Source organism: Lipophrys pholis, assembly GCF_963383615.2.
Source record: "Lipophrys pholis genome assembly, chromosome: 8".
In the NCBI taxonomy this organism is placed as follows: domain Eukaryota; kingdom Metazoa; phylum Chordata; class Actinopteri; order Blenniiformes; family Blenniidae; genus Lipophrys; species Lipophrys pholis.
In genome coordinates this window covers 33,375,172-33,402,415 of record NC_137630.1, presented here as the reverse complement: position 1 = coordinate 33,402,415, position 27,244 = coordinate 33,375,172, and the positions used below count along the sequence as shown (strand labels likewise).

Sequence of the window (27,244 nt, the reverse complement as noted above, 5' to 3'; positions counted from 1 at the left end):
TCACAACAGCACGAGAAAACAACAAACAACAAATTGTCTGTGATGATTGAGAAGCGAGCTCCGCCACTCATTCATATCAAATTTGTCTTTCATAAGAAACAAAATTAAACAAACCAGTAAACAACACTAAAGAACAAAACAGACGAGCAGAAGAAAATAAAAAACAAAAACAAAAAACAAAACCCCAAGACATTATTGTACTTTAGAGAAGTTCATTGTATTTTAATGATATACTTTTTTAATTAGATGTTTACATCTTATATTTACTTTACATTCTTTTAAATCAGTGCTCAGATTGTTCCATAATGTAACCCCTTTCACAGAAATGCACCGCTCCTTTAATTTTGTCCTGAACTTTGGTTTCATAAAGATCTTTTCCTTTTCAGTTATACTGACTGACTCTAACCCTAATCCTAATCCTAATCTGACCTGGAGATTTACAGGTAAGATTTTTTGATGCGCTTTATACATAATATGCAAAATGCTGTGATCTACAATGTCACTGAACTTCAACAGTTTTAACTGAAGGAATAAGGGTTTGTAAGATGTCTGTATTCTTTTCTGCTTATTATTTGTATGGCCCTTTTCTGTAATACTGACTGACTGGATGTTTGTCTTACATGCATTCCCCCAAACTTCAACACAGTAGGTCAGATAAGGAACAATCAGACAGTTATACAGTATAACATTTACAGAGCTTTGTTATCCTATAGATCCTTTACTTTGTGTAGGACAGCAATTGTTTTTGATATTTTCATCTTTGTATAATTTAGGTGTGATTTCCAGCTCAAATTCTCATCAATCAAAACACCCAAAAATCTGGTTTCCCTCACTCTATTTATTTCAATATTATCTATAATAACTGAGCATTTAACATCTGTCCTTCTGTTATTAAATACCATAATGTTTGTTTTTCCCAAATTTAGTGACAATTTATTAATGTCAAACCAGTCTTTTATTTGTTTTTATTTCATTATTGACTACTTCTAACACCTGTGCTAAATTTTCCCAAAATTAAAATAAAGTCGTATTATCTGCAAAGAGAATACATTTGAGCCATTTAGAAACACAAACAAAATCATTGATGCATAAAATAAATAGTTTTGGCCCAAGGACCGACCCTTGAGGTACACCACATTTTAAATTATATAATGCAGATTTTACATTGTTCATCTGCACATACTGCTTTCTATGTAACTTGAAATCCATTGCTGTGCCACCCCTCTAATACCATATTTATTCATCCATCCATCCATTTTCTCCCGGGTGGTGGGGGTGTCAGTCTGAGCACCGTCACCTAGATCGCACCGTCACCTAGATCGCATTGCACCGATTAAGGACCTTTCCTGTAGGTGGTGAGCCCATGGAAAGGTGACGCCCGGCGTGGGACATGAACCCCCTACCTTGAGATTGAGATTTTCATGGTCTACCAACTGAGCAAGCTGGGGGCGTTTTTAACTAATCCAATAATCTGAAAATTTGCGTGATACAGATGCATGTTATTTGCAATTATACATCATTTGTACCTGATGGCGGTGAAGGTTAGTGACGTCTGTCGTGGTGAAAAAACTAGTTAATTAGCTTGTGATCATTTGTCAATTCCCCATTCATAATGTGACATTATGAATAAAGATTCTTAAAGTAAACATCTTATTCCTAACCATGTTGACAGTGTGTCATTATGAATAAAGTAGTTTAAAGAACAGTGTTGGAGCCATTATACACGTTTATCCATGATTTCTCTGTTTACCTTTTCACTGTCATGTATGCAGTTCTTACGTTCACCCACTAGATGGAGCTCGGATTGAGGAGATAAAGCTCCAGGTAAAGAGGTCAGGTGAGGACGAGAGAGCAGACATCTTTGATCTTGCCAGTGTGACAGAGGGTCCGATGTAAAGTTTATTCATTGTTTTGAATTATTGAAACTAAACACTGTGTTGGATAGACAATGATAAAAGCAGCAATTGAGGAAAATTGAAAAATAATAAATTGATCATCGCATCTGAGGACAAACAGCTCATTGGACAATTAATAATTGTTTATCTGTTTACCTGGAACATGTGTCTGAAACAGTTACCCTTCTGCTCCTGAGCGTTAATTTGGTCAAATGCTCCAAACAGTATGACATTTCAGATCCAGCAGAGGTGACTGGTTGAAAAAAGTCACTCACTCTCTCACACACATTAGAGGGGTGACCATGGAGCTTGTGCTTCTTCCAATTTATTTCCCAACACGCTGAGTTTTCCTTTTAAATGTACCCATTATACTGTGTTTTGTTATGTTTGAATTAACATATCAATGAACAAACAAAACAACTGTCTTTTGAGCATTGCTGATGAGTTATTCTACATATCATTATATAGCTTTTTTTAAATTATCAATGACAGATACAGAATGTAATTTTAATTTCAATTCAATTCAGTTTTATTTGTAAAGCACTAAATCACATCGACAAACATCTCAAAGCGCTCTTACAATGATAGAGAACAACAGAACCCAACTAAACCTTCCAGAACCTCTTACAATGATAGAGAACAACAGAACCCAACTAAACCTTCCAGAGCAGCAGGTGTAACAAGCAACAGTGGAAACCAGGAAAAACTCCCTCGCATGGAGAGAAGTTCATAAGAAGTCCCTCTTCAGGAAGAAACCGTGGGGCGGAGCCTAGACTCTGGAAGGACGGCCATCCGCCTTGACCGGTTGGGGGGAGAAGTACATGGGATAGGACAGGGAGAGAGAGGAAAAGAGGGAGAGAGAGAGGAATAGAAGAGAGAGAGAGAGGAATAGAAGAGGGAGAGAGAGAGGAACAGAAGAGGGAGAGAGAGAGGAATAGAAGAGAGAGAGAGAGGAATAGAAGAGGGAGAGAGAGAGGAACAGAAGAGGGAGAGAGAGAGGAATAGAAGAGAGAGAGAGAGGAATAGAAGAGAGAGAGAGAGGAATAGAAGAGAGAGAGAGAGGAATAGAAGAGAGAGAGAGAGAGGAATAGAAGAGGGAGAGAGAGGAATAGAAGAGAGAGAGAGAGAGGAATAGAAGAGAGAGAGAGAGGAATAGAAGAGAGAGAGAGAGAGAGAGGGAGAGAGAGAGAGGCAGACAGGCCAGATAAGTACAAATACTAAGAAAAGTCTATGATGAGCGTTGGTCTGATGATGAACCAATCTCAGTCTGGAGTTTAAGGGCCGTGCCGTTGTGGGGGGGTCCCGGTGCTGTGGGGGGGTCCCGGTGCTGTGGTGGGGTCCCGGTGCTGTGGGGGGGTCCCGGTGGGGCTGTGGTGGGGTCCCGGTGCTGTGGGGGGGTCCCAGTGTTGTGGTGGGGTCCCGGTGCTGTGGGGGGTCCCGGTGCTGTGGGGGGGTCCCGGTGCTGTGGTGGGGTCCCGGTGGTGCTGTGGTGGGGTCCCGGTGCTGTGGGGGGGTCCCGGTGCTGTGGTGGAGTCACGGTGCTGTGGGGGGTCCCGGTCCTGTGGTGGGGTCCCGGTGCTGTGGTGGGGTCCCGGTGCTGTGGGGGGGTCGGGTAGTAGGACCGTGGTAACTCCACTCTGGGAGTCTTGGGTCTGATCCCCTGGATCCTGCTCCCCTCCTGTCAGGATCTGGTGGCTCCAGTAATGTTGTTACACAGAGAGAAAGAAAGAAAGACAAGAAACAGAAGCTCCAAATGTAGAGTTCCTCCCTTTAACGGGAGAGAGGAAATCCCCTCAGCAGTCTAGGCCTAGAGCAGCTCAACTTAGTGCTCCTATTTTATTCCTAATGAGAAGCTCTATCAAAGAGGAAGCTTTTTAGTCTCCTCTTAAATAAACTAATGGTGTGGGCCCTTCGGACCGAGGCTGCTAGTTGATTCCAGAGTAAAGGAGCCATATGGCTGAAACTCCTGCCTCCTCTTTTACTTTGAAGGACTTTAGGGATTACCAACAGTCCTGCATCCTCAGAGCCAAGGGCTCGTGGAGGGTGAGACCCTTCTAGAAGTTTCTCCATATAGGACGGAGCCTGGTGATGAAGAGTTTTAGATGTGATCAGAAGGATGTTGAATTCTATTCTAGATTTGATGTGAAGCCAGTGTAAGGATGCTAAGACTGGGGAGATGTGCTCTCTTCTTCCAGTTCTGGTTAGTAAACCTGCAGCAGCGTTCTGCTCTAGCACTATAACTTTAAGCAAGTTATATTAATATTTTCTGAGCTTCAAGCACTGATAAATAATTCCATGACCAATAGATGTTTAGCAGATAGACCCAGCTCCTGAACAACCATCGGAGCAAATTGGGGTTCAGTGTCTTGCTCCAGAACACTTTGACAAGCGAACTCGGTGAGAAGTGAACTTGAACCCTCAACCTTCCGATTGCAAGCCAAGCTCTATGGAAGAGTATTAGGGCCACTGAAGAAAAAGAAATTCAGAGGTTAAAAAAAAGCCCCAAAACCTTCATGCACTTCAGAAAAAGTCGAAAGTCAAAGTCGAGATTTTTTTTTTCACAGAGAAAAAAAAGGTATTTTACAAGGTCCTTCTATCCACATGCCAACATGTGTGACTGCTTCTACAAAATGCATCGCAGGCAGTTTAATGAAGTGGTAAAAAGATGTTTCACAACAGAATGGATCTCATAAACACAGTGCGGTGATCAGTATCAGGACTAGAAGAGACAGAGCAGTCTGCAGCCTTGTTCCGTTGCAGATGTTGGTCCAGTACGAAGGACAAAGACACGGATCCCGGGCTGCTTATTTAAATGTGTTCCTATGAATCAAGGAAATCCTGTGTAAAATCACGTGTCCATAAGCAGTAGGCAACCTTATATAGTCACAATTAAGTGATTTAATGTGATTTCACATCTACGGGCAAATGATGAGGGATGGACAGACGTCTCTCCGTGGAAAAAAAAATCTCAACTTTGATTTTTGACTTTTTCCGAAGTGCATGAAGGTTGTTTTTTGGTTTTTTTTACCCTCCGTATTTTTTTTCCTTCAGTGGCCCTAAATACTCTTCCGTAAAGCTCTCTACCGACTGAGCCCAGAGCTGCAGAGAAAAAAAAACTGGAAGTAATAGAAATGGCCAGATGGCTTCTGACTGCGATAAATGATGAAATGATTTAATTTTGTTAAATTCAGTCACTCATCCTGGATGACAAGTGGATGAGAGCAGTAGGAAGCACAGACACAGTGTTTCAGTCCACTCACACTGGTTTTATCTTCCATCTGCTGTGGAAAAGGCTCAGCTCAGTAAAATGCTATCAGAGTAAATAAAATGACTTCATCAGGCGTTCACAGCCAGCTCAATAAAATACTCAAAATACAATAGAAAGAAATTAAATTACATCATGATGCATTCAAATGTAATGTCAAAGAAACTAATTTAGTTACATGAAAAAAACATAGCTAGGCATCTGTATATTCAGAAGAGAATTCTAGCAAATATTACAATGTGAAAGTTTCTTTTCTTAGTGACTAATTACATGCAAAGTATGCAGTTATTGATAAATTACTTGAGTTATTTTTTTTTCAAGATGAATCTAGTAACGGTAATACAAACAAATAGATAAACAAATGTAACAGTAAGCTGTGCAGAAGCTGGCCTTCTTAAATATCCTTACATTTTTGGAGAAAATGATTACACACAAATGCTACTGAAGTTGTTAAGAGGTAATAAAAAATTGGTTTTCACTTATTATTGCTCTTTCAACTATTTGAAGGCTAACAGTTTTAATAGAGCAACATTTCAAACATTTCAAAGAACTATTTCCAGATGCATATATTACACCTATGCAGCATTAGTTGCTGTAGTTTTATTCTCTGATTTAGGCACTTGGTTCTACAGTGAGATATATCTGTATACCCTTTGAGTCAAAGGACTGTTTTTTTAAGCAGTCGGCTCTGAAATTTTGTTTGAAGAATATGTGTAAATCTCTTTGTGAAGCACAATCAGCTTTGTTTCATCTGGGATTTAACTCAGAACAAGAGCTTTTCAAGACTGTTTCACTTCACCAGATATTCAAGATTTACTGTCTAAAAACAAGATCCTATATCTCACTGAAATGTTACTCTTTAGGTGTTTGTGTGTTGTATTGACTGTGATGAGATATTTTGACTAGAAATTACAAAAATATACTTGGTAAGGTTGTGAGTTTTTGCAATGTTAGAAAAGCTGGTATGGAAAACATGTACAGTGTGACTGAATTAAGTATATCTCAAATTGTGGACAATCTCACATTTTACCATCTATGTATTTAGAATATTTGTGACTAAGCTGTTCATAAGTAAAAGGAAGCTTGGCAAAACGATAGTTTTAGTCAATGTTTATTGGAAAAACATAAAAATGTATATTTCTTTAAAGCTTTGAAGTAACAACGTCCACCAAATTCTACCCTCTTAAGTAAAAAACAAAAATTCAAAACATGTTTATCCATTCAGTGCAGGAAATGTTCTGAATAGTACACATTTGTAAAGTTCTAATTTGAAAACAATATGTAAAAAAGAGTATTTTAAAAAATCCCATTTATCTGTAAGTTACAAATCATGACTCCTTGGGTTTGTGTTTGGTTGTGTGAGGCGGCTGACGGTTCACAGCAGCCTGTCCTGCAGCAGAGGGCAGTTATCCACAGCTCCACGTCTGCTTAGGAACCTCCAGAACAAGGAGGCTCCAGAGCAGCTGCGAGTCCCATCAGGCTGCTGGACTGCAGATGCAACACGGTCTTCCTTCAGAGGGCGGTAGGATTTCAAGCGCCTGGTGAGGCAAGCACAAGCAGCATACTGACACACTACTTGTTAAGTATTTGATACAGCTTTGTTATTTAATCAATAAGGAAGGCCTGTTCATCTGGGATTAAAACAAACATGCAGTCATTTACAGATCTTGCACAACATACTAGTTTTGTGAAAAATATTATATGGTTTTGAATTTGCCTGCAACGCCACTTCTAAAAAGGTTTTAAGTTAACAAAAAGAGCCATCCTATAAAATGAGTGGCTTGGTAACTTGTTAGTTCAAAATCCTGCTTTCATTTTAAAGTACAACTATCGGAAATTCAAATGAATGGAAAAATAACTTTTTTTTCAAGGAGTTTGTTGTTTGTTGACATTGGTCATCTCTCTTTTTGTCTAATGGCCCTTGTTATAATCTTAAACTAATGAATTGAGTAATCTTTTTCAAGTGTCATACAGACTAATGGTGTTGGCCTTTTACCAGAGGTGGCTGGCATCATCGGAAGCAGCTAAAAAATCGTTTTGATCAAACAGAAGCATTTCTTTGCAAGTTTCGACATACAGATTCCAAATTGCCACCCAATAAATAATGTTATTAAGAATTATTTGGACAGTTATTTGTTTTATTTTACAGGGTGTGTAACTCGGTACATAAGTACAATTGTAGACCATTCATGTTGAATAATGATGTGAAATTGTCCCAACGTTTGCCCTATTTAACTTTATTCTTGCTTTAGAAAAATGTTAAACGCATGTTGCAAAATATTGTCTATAAACCATCAACATGGAATGGGCTTCACTTTTCCACTGCGTAAGCAGTCCCCAATGCGCTTCACACTGTCAATCACATTCACTAAAATTTTGATTATTATTTACAAAAAATTGTTTATTATCTGATTTTTACAGACTCATGGTGTTTATGTTTGGAAAAACATAATGTGTCCTGCACCAGCTCTATGTTTGGTTTGGGTTTTTTTACAGTGTAATTTCATAGTTTTTCCTTCACAAAACAGCCATGTATGATCACAATGCTACAAATTCCAGTAATGCCACTTAGCAACACAATCTTAATCTTCAGCCCAACTACTTACTTAGGTAATTTTTAAGTCGTAAATTTTTCATCTGAAATTTGGAAAACACTGAAGAAATGTGGAAGTAAACAAACGTTACGAAGTTATCATTCTTACTTGTAAGAATATGCCACAATTCCTAATGCAAGACCGAGCACCAGGGCACCCAACAACATGGCGATGAAACCAGAGGAGAACATGCCAGGACCTGAAACAAGGATCACACATTCAGTAACCAGGACCAAGTGCAAATGTGTTGTTTACCGCACTCTGACCAAACCCATTTACAGACTGGTTTTTGACGTTTCATGGCAGTCCTGCTTACTGATGTCAACGTTGACTTTGGTGCTGGTCACAGCTAAACTGACATCATTGGCCATGGAAACATTAATGCAGTAGACCCCAGAGTCATTGAAGAAGTGACGGAGCACCAGCTGGCACTCTTTGGAGGGCTCCACCATGTTGCACGTTGTGTGAATCGGCCTCAAGCACTCTGTGTCCAGAATCACACTGCACACCTCCTTTGGAAGGCTTCATAAACAAGAGCAGAGAGTCAGCATTTTCGAAAAACCATTCGTTCGTGGATTATTTAATATGGTAGATGGACTTTAACCGATATTAGTAAATTGTTCTAGTCAAGTCAAGTCAAGTCAGCTTTATTTATACAGCACTTTAAAACAGTTGTGGCTGAGGCCAAAGTGCTTTCCAATAAAAGACTAAATAAAAAAGTACAGTAAAGAGTAAAGAGTAAAAACAGTGAAATACAATAAACAAACAATAGATTGGCAACAATAAAACCAGGGACAGAGTCTCAAACATGGTTAAAAGCCAAGGAATAAAAGTGGATTTTAAGATTAGTTTTAAAAGTGGACAGTGAGGGGGATTGTCTGACTTCTAGCTTGGTAAATTCATACATACTTTACGTGATCTATCGTATTAACTCAGGCCAATGCTGATGGCTGCACCACAAGCTGCTTGCACACCATAGCAAGAAACTGGGGACGTAAGTCTTTTCCACTGTTAATAAATGGACGAAGTAAGATAAAGGATCAAATCACAATATTGAGGTTGGAAAACCATATGCTATACCAACTGTGCCACCCATTTATGGTGTAGAGGAGACGCATTACCTTCCCTGGCAGGTCACGGTGATATCCAAGATATTTTTGTCCCTTCCAGCCGCTGCTATCAGAGTGTTGTCTATTTGAACTATCTCTACTTTTTCAATGCCCTCTGAAAACAAAATAAGCCCAATGAAGCATCATTGACAGTCATTGCATTATCTGATTATTGTTTAGGTTACACAGCACCATTAGAAACTTACCAAATACTTCAATGACAGTGCAGAAGGAGCCATATCGATAAATCACACAATCATCGGTGGGCTGATCATCAGCGTTCCTCTTTGCTACAACAGCTGCAGCTCGCCCTGTCAGGGTCACCGTTGGCTTTGCATCCACTGTAAACAAACAGACAAGTTTTACAGTGGCAGTGGTAAGCACTGTTGATTCACAGAATGAAGATTTGTCGGCTGAGGCATTTGTATGTGGAGCTTGTATTTTCTTGTCCCTCTACCCAGAACTGAAAGACAGCCTTGATAGGCATCTTGGTCCATCGAAAATGGACAAACCTCCCACAAGCTCATACAAACAAGGGTCACTTCTTTAACCACTGGGCCACCACTGCCCCCAAAGCTAAAGAAATTAGAGGTGTATGCGTCTTTTGCATAAGTTTATCGTCATTGAAATGTGGGGGTCCCTCAGGAAAAATGTTTGGAACCACTGTCCCAGATAAACAATTTAACCTGAAGTTGTTGTTTTTTATATTATGAAACTGGGGACAAACTTTCCCTGCTTGTTTTCTGAAGAGGCATTGCACTGTAGCACATTCACATCACATTTACAATTCAGCTGAGTTCATGGCTCATCCAGGTAACTGTCCAAACAGGACTCAATGTTGTTATTCTAGAATATTACATCCAGTCAAGCTTAAAGAATTAATTTTTGAGAAAAAAATCAACATAAATATGTAAAAGAAGTTTACCTGCAGCCAACCAGTTGATCCTCTCAGGGTCATCTGGCAGCTGGTTGATAGAGGATGGTGTCTTTTCCACTCTGGGTGTTTCCTGGGACGGTTGGGTGTTAGTGGCAGAGGAGGCCTCATCCTCAGTGTTGTCTTCCTCTGTGTCTGAAGGCACCATGTTCACATTCAGAGGCACTGACTTGCTGGAAATCAGCAGGGAAACAGCAGATGCTAGCGCAGGAGCTTTCACTGCAGACATACAACACAGTTCGATTTCATGAGCTGTGAAGGAAAGTAAGACATCAATGGATATTTTGTGCTCACAAAGGTGTGCCTCTTACCTGTGGTGCCCTGATCATCAGGTGGGCCTGGGGCATTAGTCGGGGCATTAGAGGGTGGGTCACAGGCCTTATCTGGAATGACGGCCTGGATCACCACCTGAGGCTTGAAGGAGCCAGAGCTGATGTAGGTATGAGTGACAGTCAGCTCTCTGGATATGAGGGCCCCACTCTCATCTCCAAAGTCCCAGTTGAAGGTGATGTCGGCGTTGCTGAGGTACTCGCTGGGGTCGTGCAGGGTGATGGTAAAGGCAATTGCCCTGTTCTGGATGAAACGCAAGTCTCCGGCTACAATATCGCTCACTTGGTCAAGAGAGACGGCGAAAGGGATTTGATCTGAGAAAGAAGTTGATTAATCTTACAATCCATCTGAGCATACACCATACATACCACAATACAGGTCTGTCTGTCTGTCTGTCTGTCTGTCTGTCTGTCTGTCTGTCTGTCTGTGTGTCTGTCTGTCTGTCTGTCTGTCTGTCTGTCTGTCTGTCTGTCTGTCTGTCTGTCTGTCTGTCTGTCTGTCTAATCTGGTAAAAGTTGTGATTGTCGGTCTCTGTGTTCATCCTGTGATTGACTGATGGATGGATGGAAAACTCTATTTAATAGAGCAGCCACGATAGTTACCTGTGATGGAGAACTGTGTGGAGGCGTATCCCAGAGGAATGAATTTCTCTTTGCTCCTGTAGTGGTAGATGACGATGTCCATGGTGTAGGAGCCCAGAGGGATGTCATCTGTACTGATAGTCAAAGAGGAGGAGGGACCGTCTGACACCTGCCAGTACTGACCTGCCAAACAATCATCCAGAGTGTGCTGAGATAACACACAATGTTCACTGTCCAGCTGAGGTTGCAAGTAACAAAGTCATCTTACTTTGTTGATGTAGATTGATTTTCACTCATTTCACATCAAAGTAAATATCAGAACTTTCTTCTCCTGGCATTTTTCAAATTAATTCTTTCCTTGGTTTAGCTTCCATAAACACTATTCAGAGTTGCAGTGAAAGCATGAAAGCAGCTGATGGTAACAATTATCCATCCTGAAGCTCAAGAAGGTCATGAATTTAGGAATTGTCAAGTTACCTCAATAACGGTAGAATGCCAAGACATCTTGTTCTTCTAAAATCACAGATTAAAATAAAATTCATTGTGTTTACATTAAGACAATTGTGCTTTATGATTTATTTATTTTTTGCATTTTCTTATTTTCTACTGCTTTTATGTTTAAAATAATATACCTTCGGACAACTTTGACACAAACTGAATCATGATTTCAGGTCATTGCTAATGACAAAGCTGCCGTATTTACACTGACATATATTTATTCATTTAAGTTGGTCCAATTATTTTCTTTGTGCAGTGTACATTTTTGAAAAAATAACTGTAAAACAAAAAAGATGTGATATCTATATAAAAAAAAATTGATATTTGATTGACATTGTGACGGAGTATGGAGTAACAAAGAATAGCACCCAGTACATTTCAGTTCGACAATAGACAATACTCACTAACAGCACTTAATTTACATTTTAAAAGACATTTATTTCTTTTAAAATAAAGTAGGAGCAATCCCTCACTGGCAGGGACATCATATATCCTGCTTGTGTTTGTCTTTAACCTGCTTGCTTGGTAAGGGCTTATTGCTCCAACAACAATATGAGCAATATTCAGACATCTCCACTTACCCCAGGTCTTCCAGACGAACACATAGGCTGGCTTCTTGTCCTTTTTAATTGATGTCCCATCAGGAAAAACTGCCTCCCAGTCTATGTCCGTTGTGGAGTAAACTGCCTCAGCCTCACGGTACTTTGTTCCTGCAAAAACAATTAGAGTATCATTCAGCATGAGAAAAAATGGGACATTTAAATGACAACTAATGATTTGTAAAACTCATAAAGTCACAACAATTTTATCCTCACAGCCAGATAGCCAAAGTGTAAAATGGCGAGTTAATGGATGCGAATCGTAGCTGCTAATTTAATGTGCAATGTAAAAAGCAGTAGTTTTAAATCAACTTCTTTGAGTTAAAGTGTATGTATTGAATATGTCTAGATGGTAAATAGTTGCTTTAGCATGATGATCATGTCTGTTTGTGGTTATTTCTGTCTATTTCATGAACTTTTCTTTTTTTTAACCTTGAACATCATACTTGTCTCTTTTGGGTGTTTTTATGTTTTTGTCCCTTCATGTTATTTTTTCTGGCTCTTTATTGATTCAATAGTGTTGTTGTTGTTGTTGTTTCTATCAGAACTGCAGCCTCGCCTTCCTTCTTAACTCCTTCAGTATTGAGGGCTTCTCTCCAGCCCAAAAGGCCGGGCTCCTCAGAGCAATCAGCTCATTGTGTCTATACAGAATGCTGGCTGTGCCACCAGCATGCACTGCTGTAGCAGGCGGCCACTTTGCATGGCGCCGATGTGCAAAATTATTTGATCAAATGAAATTAATTAAATAAATAAATAAATAGATAAAATGTCAGTGCATATTTCTTGTTCTTATACTTTAAATCTTTCTTTTCATTCATGATGTGTCTTCATGTACTTCCTTGTATTACTCTGCTCTCATTTTGCGTTCCTTGTGGTAAATTTAAATTCTTTGGGTTTATTTTGTTGTTCTTTAAGATTGTTTTATGTTACAATAGATTATTTCTCATGTTTGGTTTTAATGGGTTGATTCCACATGAAACTGTCTCTATACTCTGGATAATAAAGTCTGGCTGCCTTGAGAAAGGCATCATGTGGTGAATGGTAAAACATGTATTACCATTGACTGTGCAATCTTCAGCCCAGATCACCTCTCCATCAGGCTGCACCTTTTGGTTGTGGGGAAACTCCAGGTCAATGGTGAAGGTCACTTTGGCACCAGTCAACGTCGGGGAATCATTCCCCACATTGAAAGTCACTTTTCCACCTGCAGCCACACGTAACAGATTTCACACTGCTGGTTGCCACTGAGAAAAATTATGCAGTTTGTATTAAATCAGGATTGATACCTTTCCAAGAATCTTTGTATCGCTGGTCTCCATCCTTCCAGATAGGGTACATCTTAGTGTTCCATGATGGGTAGCGAGTGAATCGATTTTTAGGTTCTAAAATATTCAAACATATATAAGTGAATAAAATATTATAGTGCAAATAGGCCTCCAGACAATTGTTTTGGATCAATTATTAAGCCAAATGAAAACCTCATTTGATTATTAGTGATGTGCATGGAAGATTGTAGGATAACTCGTCCACGGACACCACCCTCAGTGGACAACTCGTCCACTGATGAGATTTCAGAATTTTGGGGGGAAAATAAACCCTGTACAATGTAGTTTTACTTATCATTTCTAATTGATATTTTATGTATGTTTCATTTATCTAGTATATGTTCATATATATTTAGTATTGTAACGGTGTGTTTACAGGCCTCAGTAAAAAATCTGTCAGACAACTGTAGCTGATCCAGAACGCTGCAGCCAGAGTTCTCACCAACACAAAAAGGGTGGAGCAAATTACACCAACACAAAGAGGGTGGAGCACATTCCCCCACCACACTCAGGGTGGAGCTCATCCCCCCTGCTCCACCCTCTCCACTGGCTGCCTGTGTATCAAAGGACTTCAGAATGTCCTTCCGCTCTAGAAAGCTTTGAAGGGTCTCGGCCTAAATCATCTCAGATTGACTTGTAGAAGATCAAAGCTCCAGACCTCTGAGGTCATCAGGAAGAGGTTGACTCACTGTTCCTACAGTCAGAAGAATCAAGGTGGAGCAGCTTTTAGTTCCTACCTCCTCACCTGTGGAACAAACTTCCTGAACACCTGAAGACTGCTGACACACTCACTTCTTTTAAATCAGGACTTAAAACATTCCGAGATGTACAGGATGTAGAATAAACAATAGATTTTACTTATCTATTAAACTAATCTTAATAAATCTCTTATCTTATTTATTATACTTTTCTTCATTATTTGTTTTTATGTATGTCTTTCGTTTCTTCTAAAGTTTTGATGTATTTCTTTATTCTGTATTTCTTTATTTTATTTTATTTCTTTGTAAAGCTCTGTGAGTTGCCTTGTGTTTGAATGGTGCTCTACAAATACATTTGCCTTGCCTTGCCTTGCCTTGCCTTGCCTTGCCTTGCCTTGCCTTGCCTTGCCTTGCCTTGCCTTGCCTTGCCTTGCCTTGCTCTGGGAGGCTGCCAATGTTTATGTTTTTGTGTCAGTTATACGTAACCCTCATCCTTCAAATCAAGAATGCTGAAAAAAAATGGTCGTGGACGAGTTGTCCATGAACGAGTTGTCCGTTCACCGGTTTTAGGCAGCCAGATGTCCAGCCGTCCTTTGGATGGTCAATTTTTGGGAAAAGACGAACGAAAAAATAGCGGACGTGTTGCTGAAATCCTCTAAAATATGTGTGTAATGTCCATCACTACTTGTCACTGTCTAATTTTGCTTGAATTCATCTTTTTTCACCAAAATATAGTAAATTATCGTCTCGAGTAAACAACTCGCAACTGACTTCCTGTTTGTATTACGCCCAGTAATGAGCAACGTGATTGGACAATTGATACCATGTGGTCTATACCTTTTGAAAGGCAGCCTCTGATTGGATTGTAATTCTGACTCATCCTGATGCGTTCAAATGCTGAAGGAGAGGGGAGGAATTTGGAGGAATTTCCTTTCCAAAATGCTCAGGAATTCTATCTGTGGAATCCACACAGGTGGACTAATTCTATAGATCTATGATCTATCTAATCTTTCATTTCCAAAGTGTTGACGCATGTTTGAATAACTCCACATCATTCATGCTTTCATTGAAGAATAAAATATTCTTTGTTAATACTTATATAAAAATCAACATTTTCACATCAATCACGCTGGTTCCCTTAGCAGTTTAATTCAGTGTGACTGTGACATTATAAAATGTTGGACTGAGCTATAGGAGGCCTGCAGAGAACAAATAAGATCTAATAATGAGAGGACAATAGAAACTATTTAACTGTTCAGAGTCTCCAGCTACTCAGGTTAGGGTGCAGAGAGAAGCAACGTGAATCTACAGGGGCAAGAAACAAGGACATGTAGTGAAGTTTGGAGTGAGGGGAGACAGGTACAGGTACAGGTACAGGTACAGGTACAGGTACAGGTACAGGTACAGGTACAGGTACAGGTACAGGTGGAAACCCTCACCAATGAAAAGAAGCTATTGCTGTAAAAGAAAAAAAGACAACTTTTTAACAAAGCAAGAAAGGATATTGGATGCATCAGCAAAATGTCAAGGAGAAAGGGAAATATTTTACTGTTGAGAAGTAAAATCTACACGTCACAATGTAGTATTTATAGTCCAGAATACATTAGAATGAACTATTTATGGTCTATCTCTATCTTATCTTTTTACAAACTCCCCCACTATGTAAATATTGTGATAAGTGACATTTTTATTCAGAATCTAATTTGATAACTTATTTTCTGCTTTTCATATTTCTAGATAGCATTTTATTAAAATATGGGATAAAAAATGTGTCATATATTTATGTTATTTATATTTAGTCTGAATGAGGCTTATAGTGTCCACTTCGGATCCAAAAGAGGCCGTCTGCTCTTAATCCCTCTCATGTGATGCTCAGCTGAGTGTGAGCATGATTATATCACAGATCAACAGTATCACAGGACACATACTTTCGGGAACTTTTTCTCAGTAATATGTATTTCACAATGTTCATATTTTAAGTTTACAATCACATCTCTCTGCAAATAGTGCAATAAACAAACATAAACCAATAAAACACAACTTGCTCCCCTCAGTGAAGAACCCTTACATGCATGATTCTGCTTTGTTTCTGGGACAGACTGAGAAATGAATGAATTATGTTGAAATCTGAGAGCTAGGCTCTTTTAGGGTCAAACTATGTCTTTCATATCCATGCATGGTTGAGTAAAGCGGGTCATGTAATGTGGAAAAAAAACCAGAGCTTATAGACTACATGCATCCCCATCCTCATTTCTAATCATTAATGTAGGCCCACTGTATTAATGGTCTCACAGGTAAAGGTAGGGTGATGCTTATTTTAAGTATATTTGAATCAGGTATCAACTGAAATTTCTCCAAATTACTGTATTACTGAGTTTATTTTGTGGTAAAATATATAAAGTTCTTTCATGTCCATCAGTCCTTGTGGTAAATGTTTTCAGTCATAGTTTAGTTGTCTGGTAGGATCAGTTTCTTTCAGTCAGTAATTCTTTAGTCTAGAACCACGAGTATAAAGCAACTGAAGCTCAAGGTTTCACCTGTGCTCCTTCCATCAAATTATTTTTTTCTTTTTTATATACAAAAACTTTCAATTGTTTGACTTTTAATTAGAAGATCCTGCAGGACTTTGAGTATAATCCAAGTTTGATCATTAATCATAAATTGACACTTATGCGGAAAATGAGGAGAGCAAGATATTGCATCTGACAAAAGAAATTGAATGCCGAAATACTGGTGAAGTTTAAACAACAAACTGAACTATTTCAACTGTTAAAAATCTAAACTTTTAATTTTGAAGAAAACTCAAAATGAACATGGACGTAAACTATAAATATACACATATGTTTGAAAGTGAAGTTGTAATCTTGAAGCTCAAACTTTAGAAGGCATACCAAATTACAATGTAGTATTGTAATTCATGACTTCATCCTGTCAGCGCTTTCATCTTTGTCTTCAATAGCACTTCATATAAAGAATCATATTTTTCTACTCACTCGCCACAGATTGTGAAGCAGCTGCCAACAGCACCATCAGTAAAGCAAAGATCTGCATGGTCGGTGAGCCTCCTCCTCCTGAATAGAATCTCCCTGGAGAGGTGCTGGCAGCAGGAAAACAGGCTTTATGAAGTCTCTGAGATTTGACCTTTGACCTCACATCAGCGGCAAAGAGACGCCTCCTTCCTCATGATGATCTATAGACCTCTCCTGCTCCTCCTCCTGCTCCTCCTCCTGCTCCTCCTGAATAGAATCTCCCTGTAGAGGTGCTGGCAGCAGGAAAACAGGCTTTATGAAGGGGGGGGGGGGGGGGGGGGTGCTCCGGGAATATGCAGTCCAGGGTTAGGGTTAGGGGTGATGTGGTCCTGGTGGCTTCATCAAACCTGGACCTTCAGCGTGCACTGGCACGGTTCGCAGCCGAGTGTGAAGCAACTGAGATGAGGATCAGCACCTCTAAATCCGAGGCCATGGTTCTCCACCAGAAAAAGGTGGCTTGCCCCCTTCAGGTGGGTGGAGAACCCTTGTCCCAAGTGGAGGAGTTCAAGTATCTCGGGGTCTTGTTCAGGAGTGGGGGGAAGATGGAGCGTGAGATCGACAGGTGGATCGGTGCAGCGTCTGCAGTTATGCGGTCGCTGTATCGGTCCGTCGTGGTGAAGAAGGAGCTGAGCCAAAAGGCGAGGCTCTGGATTTACCGGTCGATCTTCCTTCCTCCCCTCACCTATGGTCATGAGCCAGTAGATCTTCCTTCCTCCCCTCACCTATGGTCATGAGCCAGTAGATCTTCCTTCCTCCCCTCACCTATGGTCATGAGCCAGTAGATCTTCCTTCCTCCCCTCACCTATGGTCATGAGCCAGTAGATCTTCCTTCCTCCCCTCACCTATGGTCATGAGCCAGTAGATCTTCCTTCCTCCCCTCACCTATGGTCATGAGCCAGTAGATCTTCCTTCCTCCCCTCACCTATGGTCATGAGCCAGTAGATCTTCCTTCCTCCCCTCACCTATGGTCATGAGCCAGTAGATCTTCCTTCCTCCCCTCACCTATGGTCATGAGCCAGTAGATCTTCCTTCCTCCCCTCACCTATGGTCATGAGCCAGTTGATCTTCCTTCCTCCCCTCACCTATGGTCATGAGCCAGTAGATCTTCCTTCCTCCCCTCACCTATGGTCATGAGCTTTGGGTCATGACTGAAAGAAGGAGATCCTGGATACAAGCGGCTGAAATGAGTTTCCTCCGTAGGGTGGCAGGGCGCACCCTTAGAGATAGGGTGAGGAGCTCCGTCACCAGGGAGGAACTCGTAGAGCCGCTGCTCCTCCACATCCAGAGGAGCCAGCTGAGGCTCGGGCATCTGTTTGGGATGCCCCCCGGACGCCTCTCTAGGGAGGTGTTCCGGGCATGTCCCTCCGGTAGGAGGCCTCGGGGCAGACCTAGGACACTCTGGAGGGACTATGTCTCTCGGCTGGCCTGGGAACAACTTGGGGTCCCAACAGAAGAGCTAGAAGACGTGTCTGGGGCGAGGGAAGTCTGGGCTTCCTTGCTTAGACTGCTGCCTCCACGACCCGGTCCCGGGTAAGAGGAGGACAATGGATGGATGGATGGATGGATGGATGGATGGATGGATGGATGGATGGATGGATGGATGGATGGATGGATGGATGGATGGATGGATGGATGGATGGATGGATGGATGGATGGTTTATGTGTTTATGTGCAGAAGTCTACTTCTAAATTTCTATGTGGTCTGTCTTCTTCTGCGTTTTTGTTGTGTTTGGTGAGTCACAGCGCCCCTAAAGGCCTGGGATGTGTACTACATGCCCTGAAACCTCGTGTGGGGCCGTGTTTATTAGTGAGGTGTGGACGAAAGTTTTTTGGGAGAAAAAAGATGATATTCTGAATAAGTTTTTGAGAGAACTATGTTCAGAATACTTTTGTCAAACAGGTTTTACCACTTTGAAGTGGAATGAAGTGTTTATACTTCACATTGAAATGTAAATGTTTAGTGACATTCAGGTCAAACCTCTCATACTGCTTTAAGGTAAACTGGAATTTAATACACATAGAAGTTACATTAGAGCCTGAGAGCTTTTATGTTTAAGATTTATTTATCTATTTTTATTATTGTATTTGCACTTTTGTTAGGACTTATTTTCAACCCAACAAGTCAAAGACAGTTTGAAGTGGAACTGGGTTCTTCTGAATACTGTTTATGTAGTAGTTTTTTATAGCAGCTGACGCTAAAAAGTTTTTATTTTGTTTTTTTTTTTTTTTTAGATTGGCGGGGTGATGGGCTGGACATGCCGATTTCAAATCACCAATATCGGCCCCGATCCGATATCTACCGATCTGATCGGGACGTCCCTACTTTATATGTTAGTCAAACTGATTCACTGGGTTTCATTGTCTATTTTTTTTTATTTGCCACAAAATTGAGGTGAAGTTGTTTAAGTTAACATAAATAAGTGAAACAAGACTGCAGAGTGTAACTGGGTTTTTGTTGTTGTGACTGAATAAAGTTTAAATACATTCTTAAGTCGTTCTGAGAAGAATTTTGATTCAATAAGTGAGTTTTACAATAAGTTCTAGCTGAACAAAGCTTCTGCCAGTACTGCTTTTAGCTTCAGACATCTTAGTTGCGCCAGAAATAGTATATTTGCAATAGTAATGTAAGTATCGGTATCAGCCGATACTCAATTCTGAAAAATTGGATCGGTATCGGGGCCAAAATGTGTGATCGGGACGTCCCAAATAATTACCAAGTGAGCCTCAGTGGCTACAAATAAACATCATGATGAAAAAGTAAATGAGGCAAGAGCATCATGAAGGACCTTGAAAATAAGATTTTGTTGCTTTTGATGGAAATCCGGAAGAGTTTAATTGTTCCCTGTGCTGGCCGACAGTTTCAAAGAGTTATGACAGGAGGGTTGCTGGTTTGAGTCCTACAGCCAAGAAGGTATGACTGTAGCTGAGGCTAACTGTCAATGATAAGAGTCAAATGAGAGAAAGAATTTCCCCAAGGAGACCAACAAAGTATCTCCTAACCCTTTTGAGACATCTTTAAAGAATGTGTAAAAATCATTCAATGATTGCTTTGAAGCAGGGCACCATCCCGGGTTATGGGGTTACTAATTTGGGGAGATCTTGTAAGCGCGTGCTTATTTAAAGCTTATTTAAAGCTCTGCCAAAAGTCACCTGAGGGACTTTTGGGTTACCTCTGTATTTATTCCTGACTATGTATGGATTTATTCCAAATTCATGTTGCTGCTGCTGATGAGGCAATCAAATTCACATTATTCTAAAAAGCTAAAAGGAGCTGTGTGTCTGTAGCTGTCGCTGCTGGAAGTGCACCATGATGGGTTTTCATATAATGCTAAAGATGTTAACACGTAGAAGCTGTTTGTTTCTGTGTCATTACAACAATAGGCCACACATCCTGCAGAAAGAAAAATTTGAGGAATGCAACATTAATAAGGATTATTGCAACCCTTGTGACTCCCTAAATTCATCCGGCTTTGTCCTTCCATCCCCTTCAAAGTTATTTCTTTTCTTTCTTGTCTCTGTATCATATGGCAAACACATGCAGAACAGTTTAAACCTCTTTCTTAAAACAATGTCAGCATTCACAGTAAAATCCTACTCAGACCTGTTTCATCTCTCATTAAGTGGATCAGGAACCCTGTAAGTCCCTCGGGCCTCATATCTGACATGCGCAGACCCCTGACATGGAAATTATGGAAACCAACTGGAGAAAAAAATACAAAAAGAAAAACAGGGGGGGGGAAGCTGCTGACACAAAGAACAGCTTCGTCATGAGTTCAGGGGATATTCAACGATTTCAGATGGATTAAATTTGTTCATTTGTACATGCGGGGCAAGAAAAAGTCAGCTGAGAATTGAATTTATTTAAATGTATCGCCATAGGAACATGAACGTGTGCACCAAAGTGAAAGGATAGAGAGCTGATTGATGTCAAAACTCTTCAAACATTTCTGATGACATAGGTCAAGCTGATCTATTGATGATATTTTCCTACCTCAGTTTTCAAAAAGGTTACGTTGCTGCCTGAAATGTAAATTCAAGCAAAATGAAAATATTTGCTAATATTCAGTGGAGGCTGGTGATACATTTCTTTCTCTTCATTATTATTCGATTTCAGTCCATGTTAATTTAAATACAATGCGTTTATAAACCACATTACAACAATCTTGTCTATTTTAGATTGAGAGAGCCCCCTAGTGGTGAAACATTATATTTCTTTTAAACAGCTTGTGAATAGAGAGCCCCCTAGTGGTGAAACATTATAGTTCTTTTAAACAGCTTGTGAATAGAGAGCCCCCTAGTGGTGAAACATTATAGTTCTTTTAAACAGCTTGTGAATAGAGAGCCCCCTAGTGGTGAAACATTATAGTTCTTTTAAACGGCTAGTGAATAGAGAGCCCCCTAGTGGTGAAACATTATAGTTCTTTTAAACGGCTAGTGAATAGAGAGCCCCCTAGTGGTGAAACATTATAGTTCTTTTAAACAGCTTGTGAATAGAGAGCCCCCTAGTGGTGAAACATTATATTTCTTTTAAACAGCTTGTGAATAGAGAGCCCCCTAGTGGTGAAACATTATAGTTCTTTTAAACAGCTTGTGAATAGAGAGCCCCCTAGTGGTGAAACATTATAGTTCTTTTAAACAGCTTGTGAATAGAGAGCCCCCTAGTGATGAACATTATCATTCTTTTAAACAGCCCGTGAATAGAGAGCCCCCTAGTGGTGAAACATTATAGTTCTTTTAAACAGCCCGTGAATAGAGAGCCCCCTAGTGGTGAAACATTATAGTTCTTTTAAACAGCTTGTGAATAGAGAGCCCCCTAGTGGTGGTCAAATCCTGGATGTCTGCTAACTTTTTACATTTTAATGACAGAAAGACTGAAGTCCTCCTAGTGGGGCCGAGCACTTCTGGTACTGCCGCCCCAGTGAACCTAGGATCGCTGACACAGTTTGTCAAACCAACTGTTTCTAATCTGGGGGTAAAGATGGATCAACATTTTAAATTTGACAAACAGATCAGTGCTGTGGTGAAGGCGAGTTTTTTCCACCTGAGGCAACTCGCAAAGATAAAATCCTCACTTTCAAAACATCATTTTGAAATCCTGATTCATGCTTTTGTCACAACCCGGCTGGACTATTGCAACGCCCTGTACACCGGCATCAGCCAGTCCTTACTGACCCGCCTGCAGCTGGTTCAGAACGCTGCAGCGCGCCTCTTGACTGGCTCACAAAAATATGATCATATTTCACCCGTCCTCTCTTCTCTGCACTGGCTCCCAGTGCAATTTAGAATTGATTTTAAAATTCTGTTATTTGTTTTTAAATGTCTTAATGACCTTGCCCCTCGTTACCTGTCCGACCTGCTCGTGTCGTACTCCCCAGCACGTTCACTCAGGTCAGCTGATCAAGCGTTGCTTTCGGTCCCCCAGACGCATCGCAAACTCAGAGGAGACCGAGCGTTTTCTGTGGTTGGTCCCAAACTGTGGAATGAGCTTCCTCTGTTCATTAGACAGGCTGAACTATGGAATGAGCTTCCTCTGTTCATTAGACAGGCTGAACTATGGAATGAGCTTCCTCTGTTCATTAGACAGGCTGAACTATGGAATGAGCTTCCTCTGTTCATTAGACAGGCTGAACTATGGAATGAGCTTCCTCTGTTCATTAGACAGGCTGAACTGTGGAATGAGCTTCCTCTGTTCATTAGACAGGCTGAACTATGGAATGAGCTTCCTCTGTTCATTAGACAGGCTGAACTATGGAATGAGCTTCCTCTGTTCATTAGACAGGCTGAACTATGGAATGAGCTTCCTCTGTTCATTAGACAGGCTGAACTATGGAATGAGCTTCCTCTGTTCATTAGACAGGCTGAACTGTGGAATGAGCTTCCTCTGTTCATTAGACAGGCTGAACTATGGAATGAGCTTCCTCTGTTCATTAGACAGGCCGACTCCCTTCATGTTTTTAAATCACATCTTAAAACACGCATGTTCTCTTTGGCTTTTAACCAGTGTTGAAGTTGACTTTTACTGCTCAAAGTGTATTCTGTGCTGCCACTGTATTGTTGTATTTATAATTGTATTTTTATATTGTTGTACAGCACTTTGGTCAACTGAGTTGTTTTTAATAGTGCTTTATAAATACATTGGATTGGATTGGATTGGATTGAAACATTATCGTTCTTTGAAACAGCTGGTCAATAGAGAGCCCCCTAGTGGTGAAACATTATAGTTCTTTTAAACAGCTAGTGAATAGAGAGCCCCCTAGTGGTGAAACATTATATTTCTTTTAAACAGCTTGTGAATAGAGAGCCCCCTAGTGGTGAAACATTATAGTTCTTTTAAACAGCTTGTGAATAGAGAGCCCCCTAGTGGTGAAACATTATAGTTCTTTTAAACAGCTTGTGAATAGAGAGCCCCCTAGTGGTGAAACATTATAGTTCTTTTAAACAGCTTGTGAATAGAGAGCCCCCTAGTGGTGAAGCATTATCGTTCTTTGAAACACTTAGTAAATAGAGAGCCCCCTAGTGGGGAAGGATTATCGTTCTTTGAAACAGCTGGTCAATAGAGAGCCCCCTAGTGGTGAAACATTATAGTTCTTTTAAACACTTAGTAAATAGAGATTCCCCTATTGGTTAACATTATAGTTCTTTTAAACAGCCCGTGAATAGAGAGCCCCCTAGTGGTGAAACATTATAGTTCTTTTAAACAGCCCGTGAATAGAGAGCCCCCTAGTGATGAACATTATCATTCTTTTAAACAGCCCGTGAATAGAGAGCCCCCTAGTGGTGAAACATTATAGTTCTTTTAAACGGCTAGTGAATAGAGAGCCCCCTAGTGGTGAAACATTATCGTTCTTTGAAACAGCTGGTCAATAGAGAGCCCCCTAGTGGTGATACATTATAGTTCTTTTAAACGGCTAGTGAATAGAGAGCCCCCTAGTGGTGAAACATTATAGTTCTTTTAAACAGCTAGTGAATAGAGAGCCCCCTAGTGGTGAACATTATCATTCTTTTAAACAGCCCGTGAATAGAGAGCCCCCTAGTGGTGAAACATTATAGTTCTTTTAAACAGCCCATGAAAAGAGAGCCCCCTCGGGGTGAAACATTATAGTTCTTTTAAACAGCCCGTGAATAGAGAGCCCCCTAGTGGTGAAACATTATAGTTCTTTTAAACGGCTAGTGAATAGAGAGCCCCCTAGTGGTGAAACATTATAGTTCTTTTAAACGGCTAGTGAATAGAGAGCCCCCTAGTGGTGAAACATTATAGTTCATTTAAACAGCTTGTGAATAGAGAGCCCCCTAGTGGTGAAACATTATAGTTCTTTTAAACGGCTTGTGAATAGAGAGCCCCCTAGTGGTGAAACATTATAGTTCTTTTAAACGGCTAGTGAATAGAGAGCCCCCTAGTGGTGAAACATTATAGTTCTTTTAAACGGCTAGTGAATAGAGAGCCCCCTAGTGGTGAAACATTATAGTTCTTTTAAACAGCCCGTGAATAGAGAGCCCCCTAGTGGTGAAACATTATAGTTCTTTTAAACGGCTAGTGAATAGAGAGCCCCCTAGTGGTGAAACATTATAGTTCTTTGAAACAGCTGGTCAATAGAGAGCCCCCTAGTGGTGAAACATTATAGTTCTTTTAAACAGCTTGTGAATAGAGAGCCCCCTAGTGGTGAACATTATAGTTCTTTTAAACAGCTTGTGAATAGAGAGCCCCCTAGTGGTGAAACATTATAGTTCTTTTAAACAGCTTGTGAATAGAGAGCCCCCTAGTGGTGAAGCATTATCGTTCTTTGAAACACTTAGTAAATAGAGAGCCCCCTAGTGGGGAAGGATTATCGTTCTTTGAAACAGCTGGTCAATAGAGAGCCCCCTAGTGGTGAAACATTATAGTTCTTTTAAACAGCCCGTGAATAGAGAGCCCCCTAGTGGTGAAACATTATAGTTCTTTTAAACAGCCCGTGAATAGAGAGCCCCCTATTGGTGAACATTATAGTTCTTTTAAACAGCCCGTGAATAGAGAGCCCCCTATTGGTGAACATTATAGTTCTTTTAAACAGCCCGTGAATAGAGAGCACTTCGTAAGACTCCTTTATTAACATACTAGTAAATAAATACAAGCAGAAGCTTCATTAGTCTCTTTTAGAAAATGAATGTGTTGTTGCTCATTTACTTGAAATGGCAAAACTAAATAACTATCAGGTATACTTTTAAACAACACATCAATCCAAGTATTTTAGAATGCTTTGAAATAAACCTAAAAAAAGAACTGCAAACTAAACTGTACTTTTTAAAGCTCTATTATTAAATATGATCATATCTATCCACTTATAAACATGAACAAGCCTGGACACATCTGATAAATTCTCAACATGTTTGTATTTTTGTATTTTATTTTGATCTCCTTTACAAGGAGGACCTGAGGAACACAGAACAGAAAACTGTTGACATGCTTGTGTGAATTAAAAAATAATCCTAATGGAGAAAGTTCAACCTGCAGCTTTTCAGCCAAATTTCTCCTTTCAAATAGTAAATTAGAAGAGAAGTGACAGAGTTAATAATCAACCTTTAGTCTCTCCTGAAGTTAAACCAGACACCTTTAGTCTCTCCTGAAGTTAAACCAGACACCTTCAGTCCCTCCTGAAGTTAAACCAGACACCTTTAGTCTCTCCTGAAGTTAAACCAGACACCTTCAGTCCCTCCTGAAGTTAAACCAGACACCTTTAGTCTCTCCTGAAGTTAAACCAGACACCTTCAGTTTCTCCTGAAGTTAAACCAGACACCTTTAGTCTCTCCTGAAGTTAAACCAGACACCTTCAGTTTCTCCTGAAGTTAAACCAGACACCTTTAGTCTCTCCTGAAGTTAAACCAGACACCTTCAGTCTCTCCAGAAGTTAAACCAGACACCTTTAGTCTCTCCTGAACTTAAACCAGACACCTTCAGTCTCTCCTGAAGTTAAACCAGACACCTTCAGTCTCTACACCCTCCTGAAGTTAAACCAGACACCTTCAGCCTCTCCTGAAGTTAAACCAGACACCTTTAGTCTCTCCTGAAGTTAAACCAGACACCTTCAGTCTCTCCAGAAGTTAAACCAGACACCTTTAGTCTCTCCTGAACTTAAACCAGACACCTTCAGTCTCTCCTGAAGTTAAACCAGACACCTTCAGTCTCTACACCCTCTTGAAGTTAAACCAGACACCTTCAGTCTCTCCTGAAGTTAAACCAGACACCTTTAGTCTCTCCTGAAGTTAAACCAGACACCTTCAGTTTCTCCTGAAGTTAAACCAGACACCTTTAGTCTCTCCTGAAGTTAAACCAGACACCTTCAGTCTCTCCAGAAGTTAAACCAGACACCTTTAGTCTCTCCTGAACTTAAACCAGACACCTTCAGTCTCTCCTGAAGTTAAACCAGACACCTTCAGTCTCTACACCCTCCTGAAGTTAAACCAGACACCTTCAGCCTCTCCTGAAGTTAAACCAGACACCTTTAGTCTCTCCTGAAGTTAAACCAGACACCTTCAGTCTCTCCAGAAGTTAAACCAGACACCTTTAGTCTCTCCTGAACTTAAACCAGACACCTTCAGTCTCTCCTGAAGTTAAACCAGACACCTTCAGTCTCTACACCCTCCTGAAGTTAAACCAGACACCTTCAGTCTCTCCTGAAGTTAAACCAGACACCTTCAGTCTCTACACCCTCCTGAAGTTAAACCAGACACCTTTAGTCTCTCCTGAAGTTAGAACCAGACACCTTCAGTCACTCCTGAAGTTAAACCAGACACCTTCAGTCTCTACACCCTCCTGAAGTTAAACCAGACACCTTCAGTCTCTCCTGAAGTTAAACCAGACACCTTCAGTCTCTCCTGAAGTTAAACCAGACACCTTTAGTCTCTCCTGAACTTAAACCAGACACCTTCAGTCTCTCCTGAAGTTAAACCAGACACCTTCAGTCTCTACACCCTCCTGAAGTTAAACCAGACACCTTTAGTCTCTCCTGAAGTTAGAACCAGACACCTTCAGTCACTCCTGATGTTAAACCAGACACCTTCAGTCTCTACACCCTCGTGAAGTTAAACCAGACACCTTCAGTCTCTCCTGAAGGTAAACATGACACCTTCAGTCTCTACACCCTCCTGAAGTTAAACCAGACACCTTCAGTCTCTACACCCTCCTGAAGTTAAACCAGACACCTTCAGTCTCTACACCCTCCTGAAGTTAAACCAGACACCTTCAGTCTCTCCTGAAGTTAAACCAGACACCTTCAGTCTCTACACCTTCCTGAAGTTAAACCAGACACCTTCAGTCTCTCCTGAAGTTAAACCAGACACCTTCAGTCTCTACACCCTCGTGAAGTTAAACCAGACACCTTCAGCCTCTCCTGAAGTTAAACCAGACACCTTC

At 40.5% G+C, this 27,244-nt stretch overlaps 1 protein-coding gene across 1 annotated transcript; it reads right to left on the bottom strand.

The window, feature by feature from the left end:
* Positions 1-5,047: 5,047 nt before the first annotated feature.
* On the bottom strand, positions 5,048-17,089 carry pmelb (premelanosome protein b). Its single transcript, XM_080470232.1, has 12 exons — positions 16,822-17,089; positions 13,092-13,187; positions 12,863-13,009; positions 11,788-11,916; positions 10,730-10,891; positions 10,109-10,441; positions 9,789-10,016; positions 9,070-9,204; positions 8,876-8,978; positions 8,071-8,276; positions 7,863-7,953; positions 5,048-6,698 (listed from the first exon to the last, which is right to left on the bottom strand). The coding sequence occupies exons 1-12, from the start codon at positions 16,877-16,879 to the stop codon at positions 6,536-6,538; spliced, it is 1,851 nt and encodes a 616-aa protein (XP_080326358.1). The 5' UTR covers positions 16,880-17,089; the 3' UTR covers positions 5,048-6,535.
* Between the last annotated feature and the right edge of the window lie 10,155 nt (positions 17,090-27,244).

Excerpts from the sequence above, each read along its gene's own strand:
- pmelb (XM_080470232.1), bottom strand. The coding sequence starts at position 16,879 with ATGCAGATCTTTGCTTTACTGATGGTGCTGTTGGCAGCTGCTTCACAA. Across the intron at positions 8,979-9,069 it reads CACTGTCATTGAAGTATTTG|AGGGCATTGAAAAAGTAGAG; the intron begins GTAAGTTTCTAA and ends TTTTGTTTTCAG. Across the intron at positions 7,954-8,070 it reads CAAAGTCAACGTTGACATCA|GTCCTGGCATGTTCTCCTCT; the intron begins GTAAGCAGGACT and ends TCCTTGTTTCAG.